This window comes from Cygnus olor, chromosome 1 (genome assembly GCF_009769625.2).
Source record: "Cygnus olor isolate bCygOlo1 chromosome 1, bCygOlo1.pri.v2, whole genome shotgun sequence".
In the NCBI taxonomy this organism is placed as follows: Eukaryota; Metazoa; Chordata; class Aves; order Anseriformes; family Anatidae; genus Cygnus; species Cygnus olor.
The window spans coordinates 111208750-111232319 of record NC_049169.1 but is presented as its reverse complement, the minus strand read 5'-3'; the positions used below and the strand labels follow the sequence as shown (position 1 = coordinate 111232319).

Below are 23570 nucleotides of genomic sequence, written 5' to 3'. Positions count from 1 at the left end.
CTACTACTAGTTGAGCAGGAAAGGGGACTTTGTTAACACTGTTGTGAAACTCTTTAGATTTTGCAGCATAGATGATGTGTTTTAACTGATCTGAACAGTTACGTGTAGTAAATTGTATATTGTAGCATGTTCTGTCTGATTTTTTTTTAATTGCTTATTTGACTAATCTTTTCCTTGTTTCCTTCTTACTGCATCCGTAGTTTCAGAGCAATCATTACAATCAGGTATAGTATAGAAAATTAAGCTGTAAATATCTGAGTAGCTCTTCTTCTCTGTCTTTTTTCTTGTGCCTAGTTGCATAATATTTGGTTGCGGGCTCGCGTTTTCCTGGTACTGTTTGGGCCTGGCATTCATCTGCCACAAAATTCCTTAATCTGAGACAGGTTCTTTAATACAAGAGAAGTGAAAATACAAGAAGTGAAAAAGATTGCAGTTATGCTTGGTGAATTATGAAGAGACAGCCAATACTTTGTGTTTTCTTTCTTGTAGTTTTTGTTTTTATTTTTGCAAATGCTTTATTCTCGCTGTAGAGGAATTTGCTTTTTTAATCTGGTTTGGGAGCTTCTGTATTTTTGTTCCGTCAAAATGTTTAATTTAGGATATCAGGTGAAATTTCTTTAGTACAATTTGTAACTTCATTGACTTGGCCATTAGAAGGCTTTACGTTTGTTCTTGCATGAGACTGGCTGATTTTGTAATAATTTTACAGGAATGATCTAAAATAATATGCTGACACTTGTTTTCTTGTGGAGCAAAAGTACAGTCAAAACTACAAAGATACAGTTACTTCTGCATGCAACGTGGAAGTACTAGAGCATCCATTTAGGTAAAATTCTCACTGAAGAGGGGGCCTGGAGAAGGGAACTATAATCTTTTGAGACGTGGTTATGTCTTGAATGCTGTTTGATGGGCTCAAAATGAGACAGACGTTGGGCTTAAAATGAGACGTTGGTATTCAGCAATACCATAACCATGAAGAAGTGATGATAAGAATGCACAGGGATGAGTTAGATATAGAGGAAAATGACGTGAAAGATCTATGCATTTTAAAAAGCGTTTGAAGACTCCTAGCTCATGCTATGCCTTTGAACTTTGTTTTCAGAAGTTTCTGATTCTTAGTGGAAGTTCTCCTTTTTGTTGCAACTTAAGCTGTTTACATGAAGTTGCTCCATTTGAGGAGATTTATACATATTGCACGTTTTTAGGGAAGACTGTGAGTACTTGTCAGCTGTTCAGCACTTCATCTCCTTGCTCCCAGAAACTATTAGTTAAAACAAAATATACCTGATGATTGTATGTTCAGATTTTACTATGTGTTGAGAAAATTTAAACAGCGGTTTCTGAGCTATTGTCTTAATAGGGTTCATTTTTACTGCATTTTAGAAGTAGTTTTAGTGAAACCGGATCAGATGCTTAGTTTCTAGGTGAGGGGAAAAAACTACATACTTAATATCTGGGAACGTAAAGGGAGAGGAGAAGAAAAAGAAAAAAGGAAGCTATTAATAGTTGTTCAGACTATTCTCCCATTTTAAGGGAATTGTGGGGTTCTGCACAGTATCCCCTGTACTTGTATGCTCAGATACTGCAGATTGATTGGGGAGGATCCTTGGAAGAAACTCTTAAGATTTGTTGTTGACTAGATTTTTGTTCAGATACATCTGAAGTGTTTGAAGCTTTTTTTTTACTTGTAGAACCGACTCAGCTGCAATCTGTATTTTTGAACATTAAATGTTTATTCCCTTTAGATTTATCTCAGCTTTGGTCTTTCTCTCTCTTTTTTTTATATCTACTTTTATTGAGTAATTAAATAATGAAATCAAAGTCACAGGTAACACCTGAAATTAACTGATTCATTTGCATTTTGTCAGTATTAAAAGCTGATCGTTGAAATACATAGTGACATTGTTATTTTTGGTGTTACCATCTAGACTGTATCAACCTAGTTTATAACTCATTAAGTCACAAACGTCTTTTTTTTTTTTTTTAACTTACTGAGGTAACGTTTCACATTGGACTTCATCCAGATACAGATTGTATATGCTGAAAATTACCTACAGTATTTTGGATTTTGTAGCCAGAGTTCAGTCAAGTTCAGTGTTATAGAATTTCCCACCAAGAATTTTAAATTAAACCTCCCTTTGTAGAAATGATTTTCAAATATCTGCCTGCCTAGTGTGAACAGCAGTTAAAATATATTTGTTTCAAAATAACACAAAATTCAATTGATTGGGGTCGTAATGTTGTAGAGTGAGACAATTTTTTGTCAAATAGGTGAATTGGTAGAAGTGTGTAGTAAAATAACGTATGTGGGAAGTTCAGGAGCTCTTAAAAACTATTGGCTCAATCAGTATTTTGGAAAATGAGTGTTTTCGGAAAATCTTTGTAGTTTCAAGGTATCAACTTAATGTTTGTAATTAGCATGTTGTCCAGTCATTTATAAAGTTAGATTCTATTCTGGTAAGATTTTTCACATTAGGGGCTCATTACAGTGACAGAAGTTAAGTAAGCAATAATTCATTCCTTCTTGAAAGGAAATATGAAGTATTAGGAGCAACTATTTAAGCTGAAGGTTACTACCAGAAGGAGGAGGGGCTGAAGTGAACAGAATCAAAGTACAATACTCTGCTTTTAAATTTCCTGAGAGTACTGCAAAGACTAATCTGTGCAGGTCTTTAAAATATGCCTGTGATAGTATTGTGGATTCCTCAGGTTCGGCTCATCCTTTGGATGATTTGGGTACTTGCATGCATCCTGGCTACATTTCTTAGATTGGTTTCTCTTCAGTGGTCAGGTGCTGGGGTGGTTTCTGTCTTTGACTCTCGGAGTTTTTTTCTGGCATTTTATAGCCTTGTTGACTTGACTGTTGCTTAGTGTGTAGATACATCCAGTAGTATACTCAGTATGTGGCTCTCTTCTTCAGGCATAAGGTATTCTGTTGGATCCTTACTGCTCTGTTGACTTCATTTGCCTGGATTATGATAACAAAATTAATGGAGTGATCCAAGCATTCTTCTTGGTACCCCAAGAAGACACCAGTCAATTCATTGGCTTTTGTATGCAGTTGCCACATATAGATATACAGGTGTACGATTAGTTCACCAGAGAAATTGTTCACAAACAACAAATACACTGTATTTTCTTCGATTGGTTCCAGTTTGTTTTAAAACCATTAGGGCTAGAGAATACCTGATTTTTGTTTTAATTGGGTAGCCAAGATTCTGGAGCAAGTTTAAAGGTGGTAAATATAAAAAGAATAACTAAGATGATGATGAAAACCCAGATTCATAATTATCCTATTTTGGGGATTTGAATGAAAATCATTTTGCAATCATTTGCAAGGCACCATGCAGTGGAGGGAAGAATTACATCTAATAGAGTTTCCCTGATTCTAATAGAATTATAACCATGGGAGACTTAAAAGTAGGTAAATTGCTATTACCTGGATAAAGGACAATGCAAATGATAGTGTTTACACCTGATTGATTTTTTTCCCACTGAGATGAAAGAAAAAAGTGTAATTAAAAAAAAATTCAGATCTCTTTGCTTGAGGAAATATCAATATCCAATATCAATATTATGCAGCTGATCTGTGAAGGGTCTTTAAAAATCTTTGTAACTCTAGTGTCTAAGCATTGAATAATCTTTTTTTTTCTCCTTCTCATAATGCCCAGATATTTACAAATAGGTCATTATCCTTTTTCCCATCTAGCAGATAAAAACAAGGCACAGAAAGGCCGGTGTAACAGAAATTAGTTTAATTGGTTTGAATCCTAGCTTACTTCCTTCATTAGTGTAGAGCTTCAGGAATTCAACTGAGTTAAAAAAAATAATTCAGATTTGTGGTTTAAAAAGAACATACTCTGATATGGTAATTTACCTTATCTATTTTAGTAAATGTATTTACTACATTTACTACATTTACTGTATTTACTACAGTCTTTTTTACATTTCTAAAAATTAAAATATCTGTAAATTGTTGTGCTTTTTTAATGGAGATTGAATTTCATAAATGCAATCTGTGAAAATGAGATAGAAATCTGTGCTGGCGTATATTAAAAATAACAGTCTCCATAGAGAATCACAGATAGGTGAGAGAATGGTAGATATTTATAAAACAGAAACTGTTTGTTTTAATTTTATATGTGTATATCTATATATATTACTATATATAAAATATATATTACTATATTTATATTACTGTGTGTAAATATATATATATTTTGAACAAATTACTGCCATCTTTCATTCAGTCAATATCCTACTTAGGCAAATAATACATCTGCAACCGTACTTTCCCTGGCAAAATGCTGCATCCATCTTGCTTTCACAGTTTAACTTTCTGTATGTCTATGCATGGATTTATTGCCTTTTTTTTTTAAGGGAAGATGTCATTGCCAGATTTTCTGGAAAAAAAAAGAATCCTATAAAAAAAATAACATATCTTCAAATGTTTTTGCAGCATCTGTAAAAGTGCTAAAGAGTATGTGTGAAAACTTTTATAAGTATGCAAAACCGAAAAAAGTTAGAGTCTGCGTTGGGACATGGAACGTCAATGGGGGGAAGCAGTTTCGAAGTATTGCCTTTAAAAATCAGACCCTCACTGACTGGCTTCTAGACGCACCAAACATAGCTGGTATTCATGAATTCCAAGGTAGGATTTGTATTCTGTCATTTTTTTCTTGAAAACTTTGATTTTCTTAATTAGGTCATGAACAATAAAATATATATGAGGTCTTGGTTCTGAAGTTAATTGTAAACAACAAATAGCTTTTTCAATATTTTAAATGCAGATCGAAGAAGCAAGCCTGTAGACATATTTGCCATTGGATTTGAAGAAATGGTGGAGTTAAATGCAGGAAACATTGTGAATGCAAGGTAGGTGATAAAATTGCTACAAAATTAGTTCCACTGGTAACCACATTTTTTGAGTGAAATGTTATTTATTTGTTCTCTCTTTAATTGTAATTGTTGGGATTATTCTATATTATTTTTTGACTGTATTCCAGTTCTCTCTGCCAGTTTCTCTGCCAGGACTGCAGACATTTTCTCAGCTTTCCATAGCAAAGCTGTGACCACTCACATTACTTATAATGTAATCTCCAGCATCCAAACAGTCAGTACTTGGCTATGTTTTGGATTGCACCTTCAGTAGCTCCTCAACTTTTTCACTCACTTAACACTTGGAAGGAATTTCTCTCTGATGGTAGTGTTCTGCAGTCTCTGTGCCTTCCTACTGCTGAGAACAGTGAGTCCTGTGAAATTCCTTCCAAAAGCATGTTTTGTCAGTGTGCCTTTATGTAATGTCTTCCATCAGATTCTGATCTTTATAAAACAAGTATATCCTTCCATACCATCAGTTTTCACTGTCATTAAGAGCAGAAATAAAATTTGATCATAATTTGATCTATTTGTAGTTTGTATTTAGCTCTATCATTCCATACATTACATGTATATATTACCACGGAGTGGTAATATATTATTTTTTTTCCCCTCTGTGGGGTATGAAAATACACTCTTACCAGTGCTGGGTAATACCAATGATGAAGTCTGTGCGTAATCCTGGGATTGTATTCACTTTGTCGGTTGTTTTATCTGCCTGTTCTGCATGTTTTGTGGCGTTTCTCAAGCTTTAACTCACTGGAAAAAGCATCTAAAGCCTTTTGTACTCTTAGCCTTTGCACAGGCTTTTGTCGTGAGGATAAAGTGGCAGTTTGTGTCATCCCCTAATTTCACACTGTCTAGTTAGCACTGCTTCTAGATCTGTTATTTTTCATGTATATCCAATGCTAGTTCTGAAAACCATACTCTATTATGTCTTCAAGGAAGTTTCTTCTTGATCTAAGACCACAAACATCTGTTTTCCGAAATTATCTGAGCTCTAGGCCAGGAGGTAACTCCTGAGAAAAGTTCTTCAGTTTTGCTCCTCTATTTTAGCCTTGGAAGTACGTCATTCGTAGCTCGGGTTTGACTTACATCCCCAGTGTTTGGTTAAGGTTATTGTATGAAGATTATTCAAGTAGATCAACACTTTTCGATACCTGCTTAATTTCTTACATTTTAAAACTGGCATTTTTAATCCCACGGCTAGCACAACGAATCAGAAGCTCTGGGCTGCTGAACTGCAGAAGACTATATCAAGGGATTACAAGTACGTGCTGCTGGCTTCCGAGCAGTTAGTGGGCGTCTGCCTGTTTGTGTTCATCAGACCCCAGCACGCTCCTTTTATCAGGTCAGTGAATGCACAGCTGTGCCCAGGCTGGGTCACCTGCAGATTACTGGGTATTGCAAAATAATATCCAAGTGTACTAAGAAGGAGGTTGGGTCCAAAACAGCTGTTCTGTCTTCTGGGGAACTAGTTGCTTAAATTCTTTTATCATAGTTTTTAAATGCTGTATCAGTTGCCTAGAAGGCTTGAAAAGCTGAGGTGTTATATCGTTACCTGCTTGATAAATGTTAGCATCTTTTTAAAATGGTTCAGTGGCCTTCCTGCTGAATGAACAATGTGAAAATGTCATATCCCCAAGATAATGCCATATTGTTATCCTATGGTTGCTTTACAAAGCACTCAGTGATACAGCACTTCTCAGGCAGACTTAAAGCTGTTGACTTCTGTGCCGATGTATTTGAAGGTTTAATAGTTGTTTAACTCTTTTAGGGACGTCGCTGTTGATACTGTAAAGACTGGCATGGGAGGAGCCACTGGTAATAAAGGTGCAGTAGCAATTCGGATGTTGTTTCATACATCCAGTCTTTGCTTTGTCTGCAGCCATTTTGCTGCAGGACAATCACAAGTTAAAGAGAGAAATGAAGACTTTGCAGAAATAGCTCGCAAGCTCAGTTTTCCGATGGTAAGCAACAGTGTTCAAATTCCTTAAAAAATGAGAGATTAAATCCTTTCAGCTCCAGCAGTGTCATCCAAAAGTTTTATTTATTTTTCTCCCCTCTCCAGATGCCTGCAGAAATTAAATTTCCTTGGGTTAGAGGTCTCAGAGATAATTAAGTTCCCATAATTTTTATTAAAGTAGATGACTGGAAAAAGAACTGACCTTTCCATTGCAGTGACTGATAGAAGAGATGAAACATAAATTCACTTGCATCAAGGATTTAGCATAGGAAAGAGACTTTCTAGGTTCCCGACAAATGGTAGAACTTCTGTAGATAATAATCAAATATGAGGGGGAAAAAATAACCATAGGAAACAGCACTGCTTTCAGTACATAAGAATGATTTTTTTTTGTTAACTCATCTTAAGTTCTCATTAATTCATTTTCATCAAATTAGATCATACAGTTCTGTAGTTTATTCTCATAAGGGGTTTTCAAAAACCAAATAAATATTTGGTGATCTTAACACTGCAACAAAATGCTTGCTTGAGACTTGAAGCTGTCTTAAATTGCACAGTCAAAATGTACTTTCTTAGCCCTGTGGCGCTGTACAGGATATCTGATTTTACAAGGTTTCTTTTTTCTAAATTTTTCACCATGGTCCTGTTCCAGCTTTTCTTGAAAGTGTTTTATTTTTAGGGTTTCCAGAAACTGTTTCCTAAGTGCTGTTGTTTTAATCTGTCAGTGTATCTGCTCTGGGCAGATCTACTTAAGGACAATGGAAAAATCAAAACAAAGTAAAAGTTCTCAATTTAAACCCTAGGTTTTCTTTGAACTAAAAGAGCCCTTCTGTCTCTTCCCAGCCTTGAAAATTTTATATAACTGAATGAACTGAAAATTTTATGTAGCTGTAGTCTTCAATTAAATCTGAATAATAAAGCCTTTAATTTGCAGTTTGTCAGGGTATTGTGCTAGAGAAACGCAGGATAGTGTTTTGTTATTCTCCTTTGTAACTTATTTGTGATACAGGTAGCAGTCGTCATCTTGGAGCAAACTTCTAAAACTGGTGCAGAAGGAAGAGGAATTTTTGGAATCCAGTTCAGATGATTCATGTTTCTTTAGAAATGCAAACAACATAAATGTTATTTCTTCTTTCATGTCGTGGATGTGTGAATACCATACCCTTGGCTATGTGGTTCTAATCATATGAATGCTAAATACTAACACATACTTCAGTTGTCCTCATCAGCTAGAAATGATGAATATTTTATAATTAAAATACAAAACAAACCAAAAAAAACAAAAACAAAAAAAACTAAACTGAACTGCACCTGTAACTAGTAAATTTCTGTCGTTTGATTGTTTTTAACTTCAGTGTGTGCTTGTCTTTTACAGGGAAGGATGCTTTTTTCCCATGACTATATCTTTTGGTGTGGTGACTTTAATTATCGAATAGACATTCCTAATGAAGAGGTTAAGGAACTAATACGACAACAAAACTGGGATTCCCTTATAGCAGGAGACCAGCTTATCAATCAGAAAAATTCTGGACAGGTATCTTAAAAGTGCTACTGCATTTAAGAATACTTGGTTTTTCTTTTTGGCTTTAGAGAAACAAGTTTCTGTGGTGCTTCTGTAAATCTATGATCCTCAGAACGTTTTATCACTTCTGTCAGGGCAGTAGTGTGGAAGGGTGGGTGGGTCACAGCAACATTTCATAACGTACTTGTAACTGCCCTGAAAGAGGTAGCGATACCAGTACAATGACTAGTTGTAGGAATGACAACTAGTAGTTTGACTACAACATGTAGTCCAAATGATAGCTTTTTACGTACAAAGAAAAAGACTGTGGAATAATGAAGTCTGAAGAAAGCTTCAGATTTAGATTTTTAGGGCTTCTTGGGGAGGCAGTATGTAGCAGTTAAAGGAATATTTGTAATGAGTCAAATTTTGTGCGAAAGTGTATAATCTATTTTTCAAGCTTTATGTGGGAATGCTGTAGATGGTAAAATGAGAGGCAGTCCCGTGCTTGTTTTGTCTGCTTGCCAGCACTTTGATCACAAGCAGTGTTATTCTGAAGTAGAATTCTCTTCGATTCATGTTCATGTCCTGTGCAACAGAAGAGGAGGGAAAACATTGATAAAATTGTTTTTATAGCCTAGTTCCTAGAGAAAAAAATATGTAGGTTCAGACAGACAGCATGATTGCCTGTTCATTTGATCCAAATGGGAGAGGTTGCAGGGGCACTTAAGACACACACAAAGCTGGAAAGAACTGTGGAAAATAACAGGATATGAAAAAGACTCAAAATCATCTCCTGGTTGGGGAGAAAAAGGAGGGTTGTTACTGCACTCTCAGGCTGATACCCCATTACTGGGAGGTGGCTGGCTGGGCAGCAGGGCGATGCAGCTGGCTGTCAAGAGGAGTGCTGCTGCTGCTGCTGCGTGTGACTCTTAACACCCGCACAGACCCACGTCCACACCCAACCATGTATCTGTTGTTCAGGAAAGGCATATACACAGCACCTCTCTTAATAACTGTAGGAAGTGAAATAATTACCCAAGGCAAAGGAATTCATAAATTGTCTCAGAAGTTGTGGGCGATTTGACAGTGATGTTTAAATTGACTGGATTTTGATTTATGTTTTCAACTGGAAAAGAACTCTAACCTGGTGTTTGATATGGACTTGGCTATAAGATCTAAGTTAGATTGGTACTTTATAGATTTCTGACCAAGTAAAACTGCCTGTGCAAGATTAAGCTATAGACTGGAGCTGATTCAGCTAGCTAAAGGATTTTAGCTTATGTTTAATTTAAACACGTCAGGAGCGAGCAAATCTCCTGGCCTTCTAGGGCGTTGTGTCAGCCGGCTGTATCTGTTACACTGGGAAATATCGAACAGGGCTTCAGAGTTTTTGATTACTTGCAATTGATTCTGTTGCTCTAAATTCCCTATGTACTCTTGACAGATAATTTCACATCTGTTTTTTATTCTGTTTTTCTTTCCTCTTGAGAAGAAAGAGTGATAGTATTTCTTTAATATTGAAGATCATGTCAAATGTATTGATTTTAAGGACTTTTTTAAAAAAATTTTTCTTCCTCTTAACTCCTATTAATTTACTTGTGGGGCACCTTGCCTTTCTGGGAATGCTATGTGTGTTCAGACAGGTACATAAAATATAAACCTCAGTTCCCAGCTTTTGCTGACAAATGAGCAGCTAATCAACTAATTAAAGTGTTGTGGACAGCATCTGTCTTCTTGATGGCCTAAAGTTCTGCATAACGTTGGAAGAACAATAGGTTGCTCAGGAGTCTGGGTTTAAAGACATAAATGTTGACATATTTCTATTTAATGATGATCTGTCTGGGTTGTTGTTTAGTCATAGTGGCAAATGTAGAATGCTTCCAGCAGATAAAATTTGGAAAAGGATTCATACTATCAAATGACTCTTTTTTGGAGATGTGTATACAATTATCACAGTTAAAAGAGAGTTCTGATTAGTTTCAAGCTGTTTCCCATCTGTTTCTGTCTTCTGGCATGACATATAATTGCTTTATTTCTTACAGATTTTTAGGGGATTTTTAGAGGGGAAAATTAATTTTGCTCCTACGTACAAATATGATCTGTTTTCGGATGATTATGACACCAGTGAAAAATGTCGCACACCAGCATGGACAGATCGTATTCTTTGGAGAAGAAGGAAATGGCCTTTTGACCGATCAGGTTTGAGTGCTTCCTTAAGCTGTTTTAAAGATTCTTTTAACTGGCTTATGGGATCTATTTAGTGACATTCACAGTGCCAGTGATTCTGAGCTTCTGTCCCAGACAGAAAGCTTATAACAGTCTTTGATAAATAGAAGCAACACTGAACAGGAGGTTCAAGAATCAGACAGCAGTTACTGACATTTCACTAGTTCAAAAGAAACCTTCTTTTCTGTACAATGCTTGGTTTTGGCTTACTTTCTTTTTTTTCTCTTTTTACAAATGATTTTTTCTTTTAACATGTTCCTACAATCATTGTGTCTTTCCCATTTTGTTGTCTCTAATACTGAATGTAGCTGAAGACCTGGATCTTCTGAATGCTAGTTTTCACGATGACAGTAAGGTCCCTTATACGTGGAATCCTGGTACATTGTTGCACTACGGAAGAGCGGAGCTGAAAACGTCTGATCATAGGTTTCAATTTTTTTATACAGTCCTTCCTCATCATTGAGGATTTAATATTAATGCTTTTTATATTTTGTTCCTCAGATATTCTTGCTTACAGGTGTTTCTTAATTTGTTTTTCAAGGCCTGTGGTGGCATTGATTGACATTGACATATTTGAAATTGAAGCAGAAGAGAGACAGAAAGTTTATAAGGCGGTGATCGCAATGCAAGGACCACCTGATGGCACAGTAATGGTCTCCATCAGAAGTTCTTCAGGAGAAGAAAGCTATTTTGATGATAACTTGATTGATGATCTTCTTCAAAAATTTGCAAGCTACGGTGAAGTTATACTTATAAGGTTAAAAAAGACTTCTTATTATTAATCTCTATTCTATTGTTCCCATCTATTTCTTAATTGAAATTACTTTTTTAGTGGGTGTTTCAGTTCTGCTCTGCTTTATTTTTAACATTGTTTTCAAGTCTAATTTTAATGTTGAACAATTACAGTTGAAGATGCGTTTTATATACCTACATGTTTCAGTTTTCAGACTTTTCCCATGTTTTCTTTATTTTTGAGAGATTATTATACTTTGTCAGAAATCAGACTTAAATCTAATAGTTGTATGATTTTTGTACAGATTTGTATTCTAAAGTTAGTTCAGTAGTTTTAAATGATCTGAAGTCAAGAGGATCCCTGTGAATGTTGTGTTTTCACAAAGCTGTTAATGGAATAAAAAGTGGTGTGTGCTTTCTGTTGTTGTTGTTTTCAGAAAGCTAAGAGCGTAGTCCGAAGCACATAGTTACATCTAATGTGGAACACCTAATACTGATATATAACTTGTAGCTACTCAATTAATATTGAATGTGTAACTGTAGCTGCAAAATTTTTGAGAGGACAGTGATTTCTGTGTGCTGTTTGCCTAGTTCTTTTGCCTTTTTTTTTCCCAAGGATGCATTCAGCTAAAGCTTATTAGCTATTTTTTTATGTATGCTAATGAACTTAAAAAGCCTTTCCATCAAGCGAATCATTGAAAATCTTTTAAGATAAGAAGATTCAAAGGATAGGAGGTAGGATAAAGTATTTTAATTATCATTTGCAAACTACTTATCAATGGACTTTACAGGTTTGTGGCAGACAAGATGTGGGTAACCTTTTTGGAAGGAAGCTCTGCTTTGAATGTCCTGAATTTGAATGGTACTGAGGTAATGTAAAAATTACTGAACTTCTGAATAGCAAGGGAAGATCCAAATTTTTAAGCAATACTTTGTTTTGATTTTTACAAGGTTTCTGTGTTCCATCCTAGACTGCATTTAGTCTTTTTTTTCTGCTTTTGATAGCCTCATAGCCTTTATGTTCTCTTTCAAAAACCAGCTGAAGGAAGTACCAAAATAAATTTCTTTTTAGGAGAGAGACTGGTAAGAGAAATGAAGATTCCAAGTTGAGGGGGATCTTCATCAAATAAAGGATTATTTTAATTATATGGCATAGTTTTTAACTTGAGTTTGTAGTATGAACTAGTTCATCACTTTTATAGCCTGATACTATTAAGAGTTCATCATTCCCGTATTGAAATTTTCACGTTTCTAAGTGATTGCAACTCTGTCATTGATTTCTGTAGGGCCAGTATTTCATCTGTTAAAAAAAAAAAATCAGGTTTCATACTCAACTTTTTACTTGAGCTATAGACCTGTTAAGACTTAGATTCTGTAAGGTGATATTTGCAGGTGGATCCTCGTACCTGTTGAGAGTTTCACTGACAGTCCATGCATGATAGGGGCTCAGTGTCATGTGTCAGCCTGCAGAATGAAGGCCTGTTGTTTTATCAGTCTCTAATAATGACTTATTAATGTAGTTCATAGGCAAGTCTGTTTTCCTTTACAAAGAGTAGCATCTGTGTCAGAACAAAGAAACCAGAAACTTTATTAACTGGAAAGAAAAATCTTGTTAGACATGTCTGTTTTTCTGTAGAAAGTTATAAAGTAGTTGCAGTTAATGGTTTAAACTACATAAATATACCTAATTACCAAAATGAAGCGACCATATTATTTTCTGTGACGAGTCACTGTCATTGTTTGGTTCCATAAATTCTAATAACCTTACTTGTGATATTTTCAGTAATTTTAATTTTTTGCTTTATTAATCTAGAATGCTGAATTACAATTTTGCTATTTTTAACAATTTGTTTTGTGCATCCCTTTTTGACTGTTCAGCTACTAGGAAGGATTATAAACATAAGCTTGAAAAATCCAGACTGGATCAGAAGTTTGGAAGATGAAATGAATCTAGAGAAGATGAATGTTGGGCTGCCTTCATCAACAAGCTCCACTTTGCTTTGTGAAGATGCTGAGGTTACTGCAGACTATGATATGGAAGGTTTGTTGGAAAAAAAATGTTAAAGTGATGTTTTTGAAGTGCTTATAGTTCTAATTAATCTAGTTAATATATATACTGATAGTACAATTTAAAAAGCATGTGCCTTGCTGAAACAGGTAAATTGAAAATCTGGTAATTTGCAACAATATCTTGACAACTTTTTGAGCTGTGTCAGCTTTGTTGTCAGTTTGCACTGTATGCCTAGGCTTTACTAATTTGCTCACATTTTGCTAATTGCACGTTTTACTAATTTGCTCATCATTTTCATCTCGTTCTGTGATGTCTCAAAGGTTGCTTCGTTCAGGCAGCTTTTACTATTTATGGAGACACTATAAGCAGGATATCTGCAGCCCAGAAAGCCAACAGTATCCTGGGCTGCGTCAAAAGAAGCATCGGGGGAGGTGATTCCCCCCTCTGCTCTGCTCTTATGAGACCACACCTGGAGCACCATGTTCTGCTCTGGGACCCCCAGCACAAGAAGGACATGGACCTGTTAGAATGAATCCATAGGAGTGCCACGGGGATGACCAAAGGGCTGGAGCACCTCTCCTGTGAAGACAGGCTGAGGGAGTTGGGGTTGTTCAGAAGAGAAGGCTCCAGGGAGACCTTACAGCGGCCTTCCAGTACCTAAAGGGGGCCTGCAGGAACACTGGGGAGGGACTCTTTGTCAGGGAGTGCAGGGATAGGACAAGGAGTAATGGTTTTAAACTAAAAAAGGTAGAGTAAGATTAGATATTAAGAGGAAATTCTTCACTCAGAGGGTGGTGAGACACTGGCCCAGGCTGCCCAGAGAAGCTGTGGATGCCCCGTCCCTGGAGGTGTTCACAGCCAGGCTGGATGGGGCCTTGGGCAACCTGGTCTGGTGGGAGGTGCCCTGCCCATGGCGGGGGGGGGTGGAACTCGGTGACCTTTAAGGTCTTTTCCAATCCAAACCATTGTGTGATTCTATATACAAGTTTCAGAGTACAAAACAGTTACTTTTTTGGCCAATACATGTAATACCATGGAAGCTTATTAGTCCTATCCCCAAAAAAACACCTGATGAACCTTTGAGGGGCAGGAAAATGTCAGTTGGATGAAGAAGGCTTCATCCTCTGTAGCTCCTTGCAACAGGGTGATCTTCAGCATTCAGTTGCTTTTTTTTTTTCCATTTTCCTGTTTTGTGTTTGTCACTGCTTTTTTAATTGATTCCTTGAGCTGCTAAGTGTCACCATTGCAGCAATTGCACCTCTGCTTTTCTTCATGTTTCTAATCTATGTACTTTGTCACAGTTCTTGCAGTAAATGTATGCCAAGGACACACAGCTGTGCTACGTCAAAACTAGGCCCTTGATCACAGAAAGTCAACCCCCTATCTTGAGGGACTTTGTTCAATATTGCTCAAAGGTAGTTCTAGAGGATAGAAATAAGAGCTATTTAATGAAAGCAGGCTCCCAGCATCTATTGAAAACACAATTGGTAAACACAATTGAAAACACAATTCTAATTCTTAGAAGGCCCTTAAGCTTCTTGTCAGATATTTTGAAAAGTGGATCAAGTTGTATAGTAAAGACAGTTTTCAACTTGAGTGAAGATAAAGAAAATGCTAAGCCTCTCAAGGTAGTCCTAAAATGAATTTATTTCCTTGATATGTAATTATTCGTTATCACAGGGATCTGCAAACATCCTGGGAGTATAATTTTTTTTTTCATTTGAGTGGAACAGTTAAGGAAAAAATACAGCAACATCTTCTGATGGAACAGCCTCTCCGGATATTCATCATGTGGCTGTATGCCACACTTGTATTTCAAGAAATGTTTTGCCATGGCTAAAAGTCTACTAAAGTGGATGTCTTCAAAAACCCTGATAGACTGAGATACTGTTCTAGACACAAGGTCAAGGGAAATTTTTAAATGTATGCAAGGTTTCTAGGTACTGTTATGCCTTCGTTTCATGGGATCTGAAGAGATATCATGAATCAATAACGTCAATAGACATCTCCTGATGTATTGTACTGACTGTAGTTTACCAAAGAATTTTTAAATCACTGTGTGGGAGTAAGCCTATGTGTTTTATCACAGCAATTGAATATGAATTTTGAGTAATGGAATTGGATTTATATGCAGCTTTGTTTCATTTGTTCATTAGTGTCTCATTTCAAGAATATCTGGGGGAAGAAAGCAGGAGGATTTGTAGGCAGACCTGCAAAGCTTAAGTTGTGAATATATATTCGTTGTCTTTTTGTGTTTTGTTGTTTATTTGTGGGTAGGTTTTTTTTAATCTTCTTGAGTATTGCTCAAGTCCTGTGGCTTGGCCTCTGTGTTCAGAAAATAAATTTCTCCAGGAGGTCTGATTCATTCTATTTGCTATGTTACAATGTATTCTTCTTACATCCTTAGCAAGTAAAACATCTATTTTTCTAACAATAGCTTAAAAACAAATATAAACCAAAACAACAACAAATCTTCCACACCTTAACCGGTGACACTTCTTCTGTGTATTCCATTTTCTTTTGTATTTTATAGGGTGCTGGGTTTTTCTTCTGTTATTATTTTCTTGAACAGATGTACTTGCTAGATGTAGTCATTATGTCCATGTTGATTTCTATTGTCGTCTTAGGATTGAGTAGCTCATTTGCTCTGGATTTCTATCCAAGCTTCCTAGTAGCAAACATACTGCAAAAGTTTCAAGAAAAGAGGTGGCAACTCTTCTTTTTTCTAGGATAACTGGAAAGAGTAGACTAAGTTTTTTTGAATGGGTATTTCATAAAGGAAGGTATGTTTTGATAAGGGTACAGGTATGGGAAACCTATATGAAATGTTACATTTGCTTTTCATTGTCACGTGACACTTCATCTCTTTCTAATTCCTGTAGAAAGTAGAACTTTGAAGGTTCAGAGGCCTGTATTATTGGTCAAATTTTTATTAATAATCCCGTGGGAAACAGTATGATTCTTTTAAAATATGACCTCAAATCCTACAAGACTCTGAAATCTTGTGCATTTGGAGTGTTTCAGCTGATTTGAATACATCTACATTCCTTGTATGTAAATTTATGATGTAAGAATCATACTTGGGTTATTGAGAAAATTCCTTGAATTTAAGGACTTTTTGCAGAAAATCCCATACCCAGAATCAGTTTGTAATTTCCCCACTTTTTAAAATAACTATAGCTCCCTTTATTTTACATGCTTTTTCTTTTTCGGGGGTGGTTGTTATCTAGGTGACATCGATGACTATAGTGCTGAAGTAGAAGAAATCCTTCCTCAGCATCTGCAGCCAACATCAAGCTCTGGTCTTGGAACCTCCCCAAGCTCTTCACCACGTTCCAGTCCCTGTCAGTCCCCTACACTGTCAGATGGACCTGCACTTCCAGTGAGACCAAGCCGAGCACCTACAAAAACTCCAGGACCACCCATTTCCACACACAGTGTGTATTACCTTGCTTGACTTCCTCTATTACTGTACGGCCTGGCAGTGGAATGGCCCACTGGCAGAATACTAGCTTATAGAGTATTTTTAATAGTGCTTTTAGATTAATAAAAGAAGGAATAAATATTTTTGTCATTATGCATTTTACACAGAACTTTACCAAGGCTGCCTTGGGTAAATCAACTCTCATTCTTTCATCAGTATATACTTTCTAAGCATATGAGAAAAAAATCTTCGTTTAGAAAATCAGCTTGTTTTCACCATTAGTTTATTCCTCATTCTCCTTCTCTGAAAACCTCGATTCTACTTCTGCACCATCGTGTTTCCAGTGTTGGGGACTGACCAGCCCAGCCTGTCTGTGAAAATAATTTGCTATTAGAAAATCTTTACTGTGATTAGACTGTGCAAGTGATTAATTTTTGCTTTGTTTTTTGTCATGTTCTCCAGGTGAAAGTCAGCTTGGTACCCAGCAGAAAGAGTCTTCTCAGACCTTGGAGCCTAAGCGTCCTCCACCACCTCGCCCTGTTGCTCCTCCCGCACGTCCTGCTCCGCCGCAGAGGCCACCTCCACCATCAGGTAATGCGGTGACACATATCAGGAGGTCAGGAACATTTTGTTTCAGCTCTGTGAGATAAGCTTTGAAGTCCCAGACCCAAACTGCATATTGTTGATTTGGGGTTCAAGGCAACCTACCACAGTTTTTCACTAAAATGTTTAGTTGAAACCATTTAGTAGCAAAATTATGATGTTGAAATAACATCGTTTTTCAGCACCATTCAAATATTATTTTCTTTACCTAATGAATAAGTTTTATAATGTTTATAAACTTATTTTCACAGCTTAAAAATGTGGGCTTCCCACAGCAGTGTTTATCAACACTTTTGCTTTTGTATAGCATCTTCATTTTTTATGTAAAAGATAAATAATCTTGTGCATTCATTGATTTCTATTCCTTTAGTTTTGACATTAGTATATACGCATGTTATCATGTCTGAGTTTTTAATGTAGAGTTCATCTGGATCATCTGAAAATATAAACAATCGAGTGTTAAGAGAAACTGGATGTTCAGAAGCATATGGGCAGCATAGCAGCTAACAAACTGACCCTTGTCATTTTTAACTTTCTCATTCTTTTTCTTCCCTCTTACTGTACTGATATTTTTCATTATTGCTGCATTCATTTCTTAAATACTGTAAGGCGGTAGGAGTCCTGCACCTGCTAGAAAAGAAGTTGGAGGTAATGATTTTAATTGTTTTCGGATATGACTATGTAGCAAAAATTCTGTGGTGGTCTCTTGTGATGATACTCAATTTAATGATGCCCAGAGACAGAAATTATGTTGATATTTATGAATAAATATTTCTCCAGAAGTTGATATGCTATACATTAAGATTGTTCCAGGTTTTTATTACTTTGTCCTGGTCACGATATACCCTATATTGTAACTAACTCTTCCGTGAAAGCTATCTTGTTTTCAGTTGTGAAAAGCATAGACTTTTTTCCTCACTGTTCATGATATGGAGCACTGTGAAATGGATTGTGATTGTAGCTACTTGGAGTGATTATCCATTTATTCTTCACGTTGAAACTACTGCTGAAGTCTGGCCTAATTTCCCCTGGATGATCACCAGTTAGCAAAAAGCTGCAAATCACTGAGCTGTGCGCTGACATCTAGATAGTTTATTTTCTATTTCCAAGTCTCTGAAATGTGCTCCGAAGCCCGTCCTAGAGATATGAAATATGCTTTATAGTTCTTGGAACTAGAATGTAATTTAGCAACACAAATTTAGTAAAGGAATTTATGTGGTTACTTTAAAGGCACTTGAGAGCTACAAGGCTTTACAAAATAACAAAATCCTTAAATAATTCTCCCCTAATTCTTTTTTTATTATTTATTTGATAATGCTGAGGGCCATAAACTCTTTGGGCTAGCTTTATTTTTTTCTAACTTGATCTGGTTTTGCATGCTATAACAATTCACCCATTCTCAGAAGTGCTTCTTGAAACTAATTTTGTCCCTTTTTGTCACGATTCATAGTTGAGCTGTCCTGCTTGGACTTATATCAGCTCATTAATACATAAGATGGAGTGAGTCTCGAATACTTTCTTAATGGCTTGTCAGACATTGGCACTCAGTAGAAACATTTATTTGAGAAAACAATTCTAAACTTTTCAGCAATCCCAGAAAAATACGTAATCTATTTTACAGAGTATATAAATGTAGCTTACTCTGATGTGGGGCCAGAGATGTGCATAGCTCTCAGGTACAATTGAGTGGAGGAGGTCATTATGCCAAAGGTGTGATACTTCAAATTAGTTAAAATGCTTAAGCTTTAGAATATAGTCAGTGTATAGATAATGCATGACATGTGAGATTTATTATACTACTTCAGTCCTGTATAGTTTTCTGCACGTTGACACAATCCTGTTTGCCTAGTTTCAGTCTCAATTGTATAAACACTGGCCTTTCTTTTTCGCTCTTTCCCAACATAGCTTTGAATAAAGAGATATAACTTGCATAAAACTTGTTTTTTATGCAATTTTTAAAGTGTAGTATATTTTTTCATAATTCTGACCTAAAGTTCATCCTACTTCATTTGCTTGTGCTTCATTTTCCACTTATGGAGTATACTTATAAGGCATAATGCTTTGCTTTTCAGCAGTACCTGAGCTCAGCTCTGAGCAAATTAGCACAAGACTCGAAGCAGTGTAAATGTCATAATGTCTGGGTAAATGACATTGTTTCTCTTATCTAGAATACCAGCTCTTGTACTATGAAAGTACTATGAAAAATAAACCTGTGTACTGTGCATGTGTATGAAACATTTGTTTTAGACTTCTGTAGTACAAGAAAAATGACAATGATCGTATCTTTGAAACGTAGTACATTTTAAATGTTATTTCCTCTCCCCCAACCATGTGTTCTAACGTTTTATTCTGAGAGCTTCACTCCCTTCAGTGCCCATAGTATTTCTTCTCATGGCTCAATATTATTTCAATAAGTGAGTAAGATTTGGGCATCTAAGTGGTTTTTTTTAGAGACTGGTCGTATTTTACATTTAATCAATTCAGAATTCAAGGAATAATGGAAACAAGGCTATGTGCTAATTTTAGTGCTGTGCAAAATATTTTGCCTGCTAATATGTAAGATTTCTTTTGAGGATTTTATACACTCAGTTGATTATAGTTCAAAATTAAGATGTTATACTGCATCATAGAGTAAATTCTTACAGAATATTAAGAAATGATAAAGGCTATTGTCAATTACCCAAAGTTTTCTTTTTTTTTAATTTGTTTTGCTTTTTTCCCTTTAACAATAGTATTCACACTTTTCCTGTTTCATGTAGAAAAGGCTGATAGTTGTCTTTATCATTGGTTTAAATTCTGAAAATGAGGTTAAGACTGAGAGAATACACAGTATTTTCAGTATATGCAACAATTTGGGTAAAGTGTTAATTTTCACTGTGATTATCCTCTAGATAAATATTTTAAACCTAGAAAACGCAGTAGTAAAATTGATATTAAAAGAAATGCAAGGTTGCCAAGCTACGAAAATAAATGCACCCAAGCAGCAAGTACTTGTTAGTGTACGTTGATAGTTACACTGAAATTTAGATCAGAATTAAAGTTGAGTACATTAGAACATGGCAGTCATTTTGAAAAAGCTAATTTTTATTGTTTAAAAAGAAAAATATGGTGAAACAATTCTTCCTCTTGTGCTGAAGAATGAATATTCAGTAACGAAGGAAACAGAAGGCCTTAATGCTAAAACAGTTAACGCATTGTTCAAACATTAGGAAATGGCCTAGATTTCTCTCATATATACATATGCACACATATACATATAGAATCATAGAGTGGTTTGGGTTGGAAGGGATCTTAAAGACGATCCAGTTCCAACCCCCTGCCATGGGCAGGGACACCTCCCACCAGACCAGGCTGCCCAAAGCCCCATCCAGCCTGGCCTTGAACACCTCCAGGGATGGGGCATCCACAGCTTCTCTGGGCAGCCTGGGCCAGTGTCTCACCACCCTCACCATGAGGAACTTCTTTATATCTAATCTAAATCTTCCCTTTTTAGTTTAAAGCCATTACTCCTTGTCCTGTCAGTGCACTCCCTGACAAAGAGTCCCTCCCCAGCTTTCCTGTAGGCCCCCTTCGGGTAGTGGCAGGCCCTGGAGCCTTCTCTTCTCCAGGCTGAACAATCCCAACTCCCTCAGCCTATCTTCACAGGAGAGGTGCTCCAGCCCCTTGATCCATCCTTGGGGTTCTCCTCTGGACTCGTTCTAATATGTCGGTGTCCTTCTTGTGCTGGGGTCCCAGAACTGAATGCAGAGCTTCAGGTGGGGTCTCAGAAGAGCAGAGCAGAGGGGACAATCACCTCCCTCACCCTGCTGGCCACGCTGCTTCTGATGCAGGCCAGGGTACGATTGGCTTTCTGGGCTGCAAACACAAGTTTCTGGCTCACAATGTTTTTCACCAACCAGCACCCCGAAGTCTTTCTCCTCTGGGCTGCTCTGAATCCATTCTCCACCCAGCCTGTATTTGTGCTTGGGACTGTCCTGATCCAGGCACAGGGCCTGTGTGCATATTATGTATGTATATACATGTGCACACACACAGACACTTAAATTCAAGAGAGGTTGGAGTTTACCTTCCATTAAGCTAATGTGTAAATGTAACCTTTGCAAAACATGCAGTTCTGTCTAAAAGATGTCAGGGCTTAAGTTACAGATTTGTTTCCATGTAAATCCAACCCCTTTCCTTAAAACATTATTGTAAAACAAGTATGTGGTGTCTGTGCCTGCAAAACTGTTTCAAACTGCAGTTAGAAATTTTAAGCTATATACAGACTATGGTAACAGTAAAAAATTATATCCAAAAATTTGTTTCAGGTTGAGGTGTACATTTTTTCCCTGTCCTTAACACGAAAAGCTTCTTACAATGCCAATTGTGATAGCATTATCACAACATGATAACTTTGCTTTGTCACCATTGAAGAGCATTATTAGTGAGTGAAATTTGGAGTATTTGACCTATATACCCTTTCTCACCCATATAATGAATATTTTAAAATTTTGCTAACCCTTTTAAAATCCTCATGCACAGAAGTCTTCTTTTGTGTGGTGCATCAACATGAGAACATGTCTATGTGCTTATGGTCAAAGATACTCTCTCCATTCCCTTCCTTGAAAGGAGTTGACTTGATTAATCATCTTGCAGAAAACAGGATTTGCTTAAAAAAATCACCCTGAAAATATGTATTCAAAGTACGGGCTGAGGTGAGCTTTGGGAGGGGAAAGTGCAGAAGGTCTGTGAAATGAACAGGCTAGTTCCCTGCTCCTAGAGAGGTTTTACTGTGTCCATTTCCATGTAATGAGATGAACAGTTAGGTTCAGAAGGGCATCCTCTGAGAATGCTCTCTACCTCCTTTTTATTTCTCCAGTTAGCAGGTAGGCTTCTAACAGCCTGTGGGTTACTACTTTTTCTTCTTCCCCAGTGCTCCTCTGGATTGCATGGGAGGAGGGCAGAGCTAATACCTGAAAATGACGTGTTCTGACAGTGGTCTCCTTCTGTGTCCCCTGCTTATGTTCTCTGTTCATCCCTCATCAGTGCTGTTTCTCTCAGAACTTCACTGTCAGTGGAAATCTAAGGTTAATTGGCATAGCCTGGAACTCACCCAGAATACCTAACATATACCACTGTTGAACATCTTGAAACCAGATGTTCAGAGATTTGACATGTCACATACCAGCCTCTACTCTTCCCACTCTAACACCTCCACCCATAACTGCCAAAACTCACAGCACTCTTTCCAGATCATAGAGAGCTCCTGAGCAGATACCACACATTGGCACGCGATGAGAAAGCATGGGGCTGTGTCATTGCTAAGGCAAAAGTTGCTTTTAAGGTAGGCTTCTTGAACACTAGCTCCTTCCCGTCACCTATACTAAAGCCATTCCAGAGTTGCCAGATGTTACTGTTACTTACTCCTATACGCACGCCTTAAGGATTCCTCCTTGCATACCATCTGGTGTTATCTATGTCCTGCCATGTTTTTACCATACAGGTTTATGGACCCTGTATATGCTTGATCATATTACAGAATCAAAATAATTCAGCATGCTTATGCATGATTGAAAATCTTCTTTCTCTCAGTCTGAACTGTAACATCTATTGCAGATATTCTCTGCACCAGTCGATACAGGTTTCCCAAGTAGAGTGCTGCTTGTAGATAACTTGATACAATTCTGTAGGATACAATGCATTATGTAAAATTAGAAACTTATTCCATAAACTTGCTTATTCAAATGTACTCTTGTCAGAAACATACTATATAGTATTCTCCTGAATTACAGGAAGCAGACCTAATGTTGTAGGGTATAAGTGATGTACATATATTTTCAAGTGCTGGAGTATAGGTACATGCTCTGACTTCGAAGAGTTTCAAGGCTGACGTTTAATATCATTCTGAACTTACAAAAGTTTGTGGAGAGTGTATACTTAAGAAATTAAATGATCTTTCAGCTGTAATGCAAAATGTTTCCAATCATGATCTTGTTGATCTATAATTCCTGTCGGTCTGTTTTCCCCATGCTGCTCCAGTTATCTCCTATAAGTACCTACAATCTAGCTAGGACATTTTTAAGTTACGTAGACCTGTCTTGTGGCAGTGTCCTTTCTGTTTTTGCTTTCTCAATCTACTGCTTTTCTTATGCAATGTACAGCTTCTCTTCTTTCTCTGAAAAGGTCTTGGAGCTCCTCCCAGTCCTGGGGTAGCTAAGAGAGAAGTAGAAGGTAACATAACAATTCT

The 23570-nt window shown here is 36.8% G+C and overlaps 1 protein-coding gene across 1 annotated transcript in view; it reads left to right on the top strand.

The window, feature by feature from the left end:
* Positions 1-23570, top strand: part of SYNJ1 (synaptojanin 1) — a 63920-nt gene that overhangs the window by 28251 nt on the left and 12099 nt on the right. The window contains 15 exon segments of the mRNA XM_040577073.1: positions 201-224; positions 4460-4651; positions 4791-4875; positions 6089-6229; positions 6656-6848; positions 8220-8378; positions 10391-10547; positions 10883-11000; positions 11116-11331; positions 12098-12176; positions 13185-13347; positions 16548-16754; positions 17204-17332; positions 17954-17992; positions 23507-23554. Of these exon segments, the coding sequence (XP_040433007.1) occupies positions 201-224; positions 4460-4651; positions 4791-4875; positions 6089-6229; positions 6656-6848; positions 8220-8378; positions 10391-10547; positions 10883-11000; positions 11116-11331; positions 12098-12176; positions 13185-13347; positions 16548-16754; positions 17204-17332; positions 17954-17992; positions 23507-23554 (1950 nt within the window).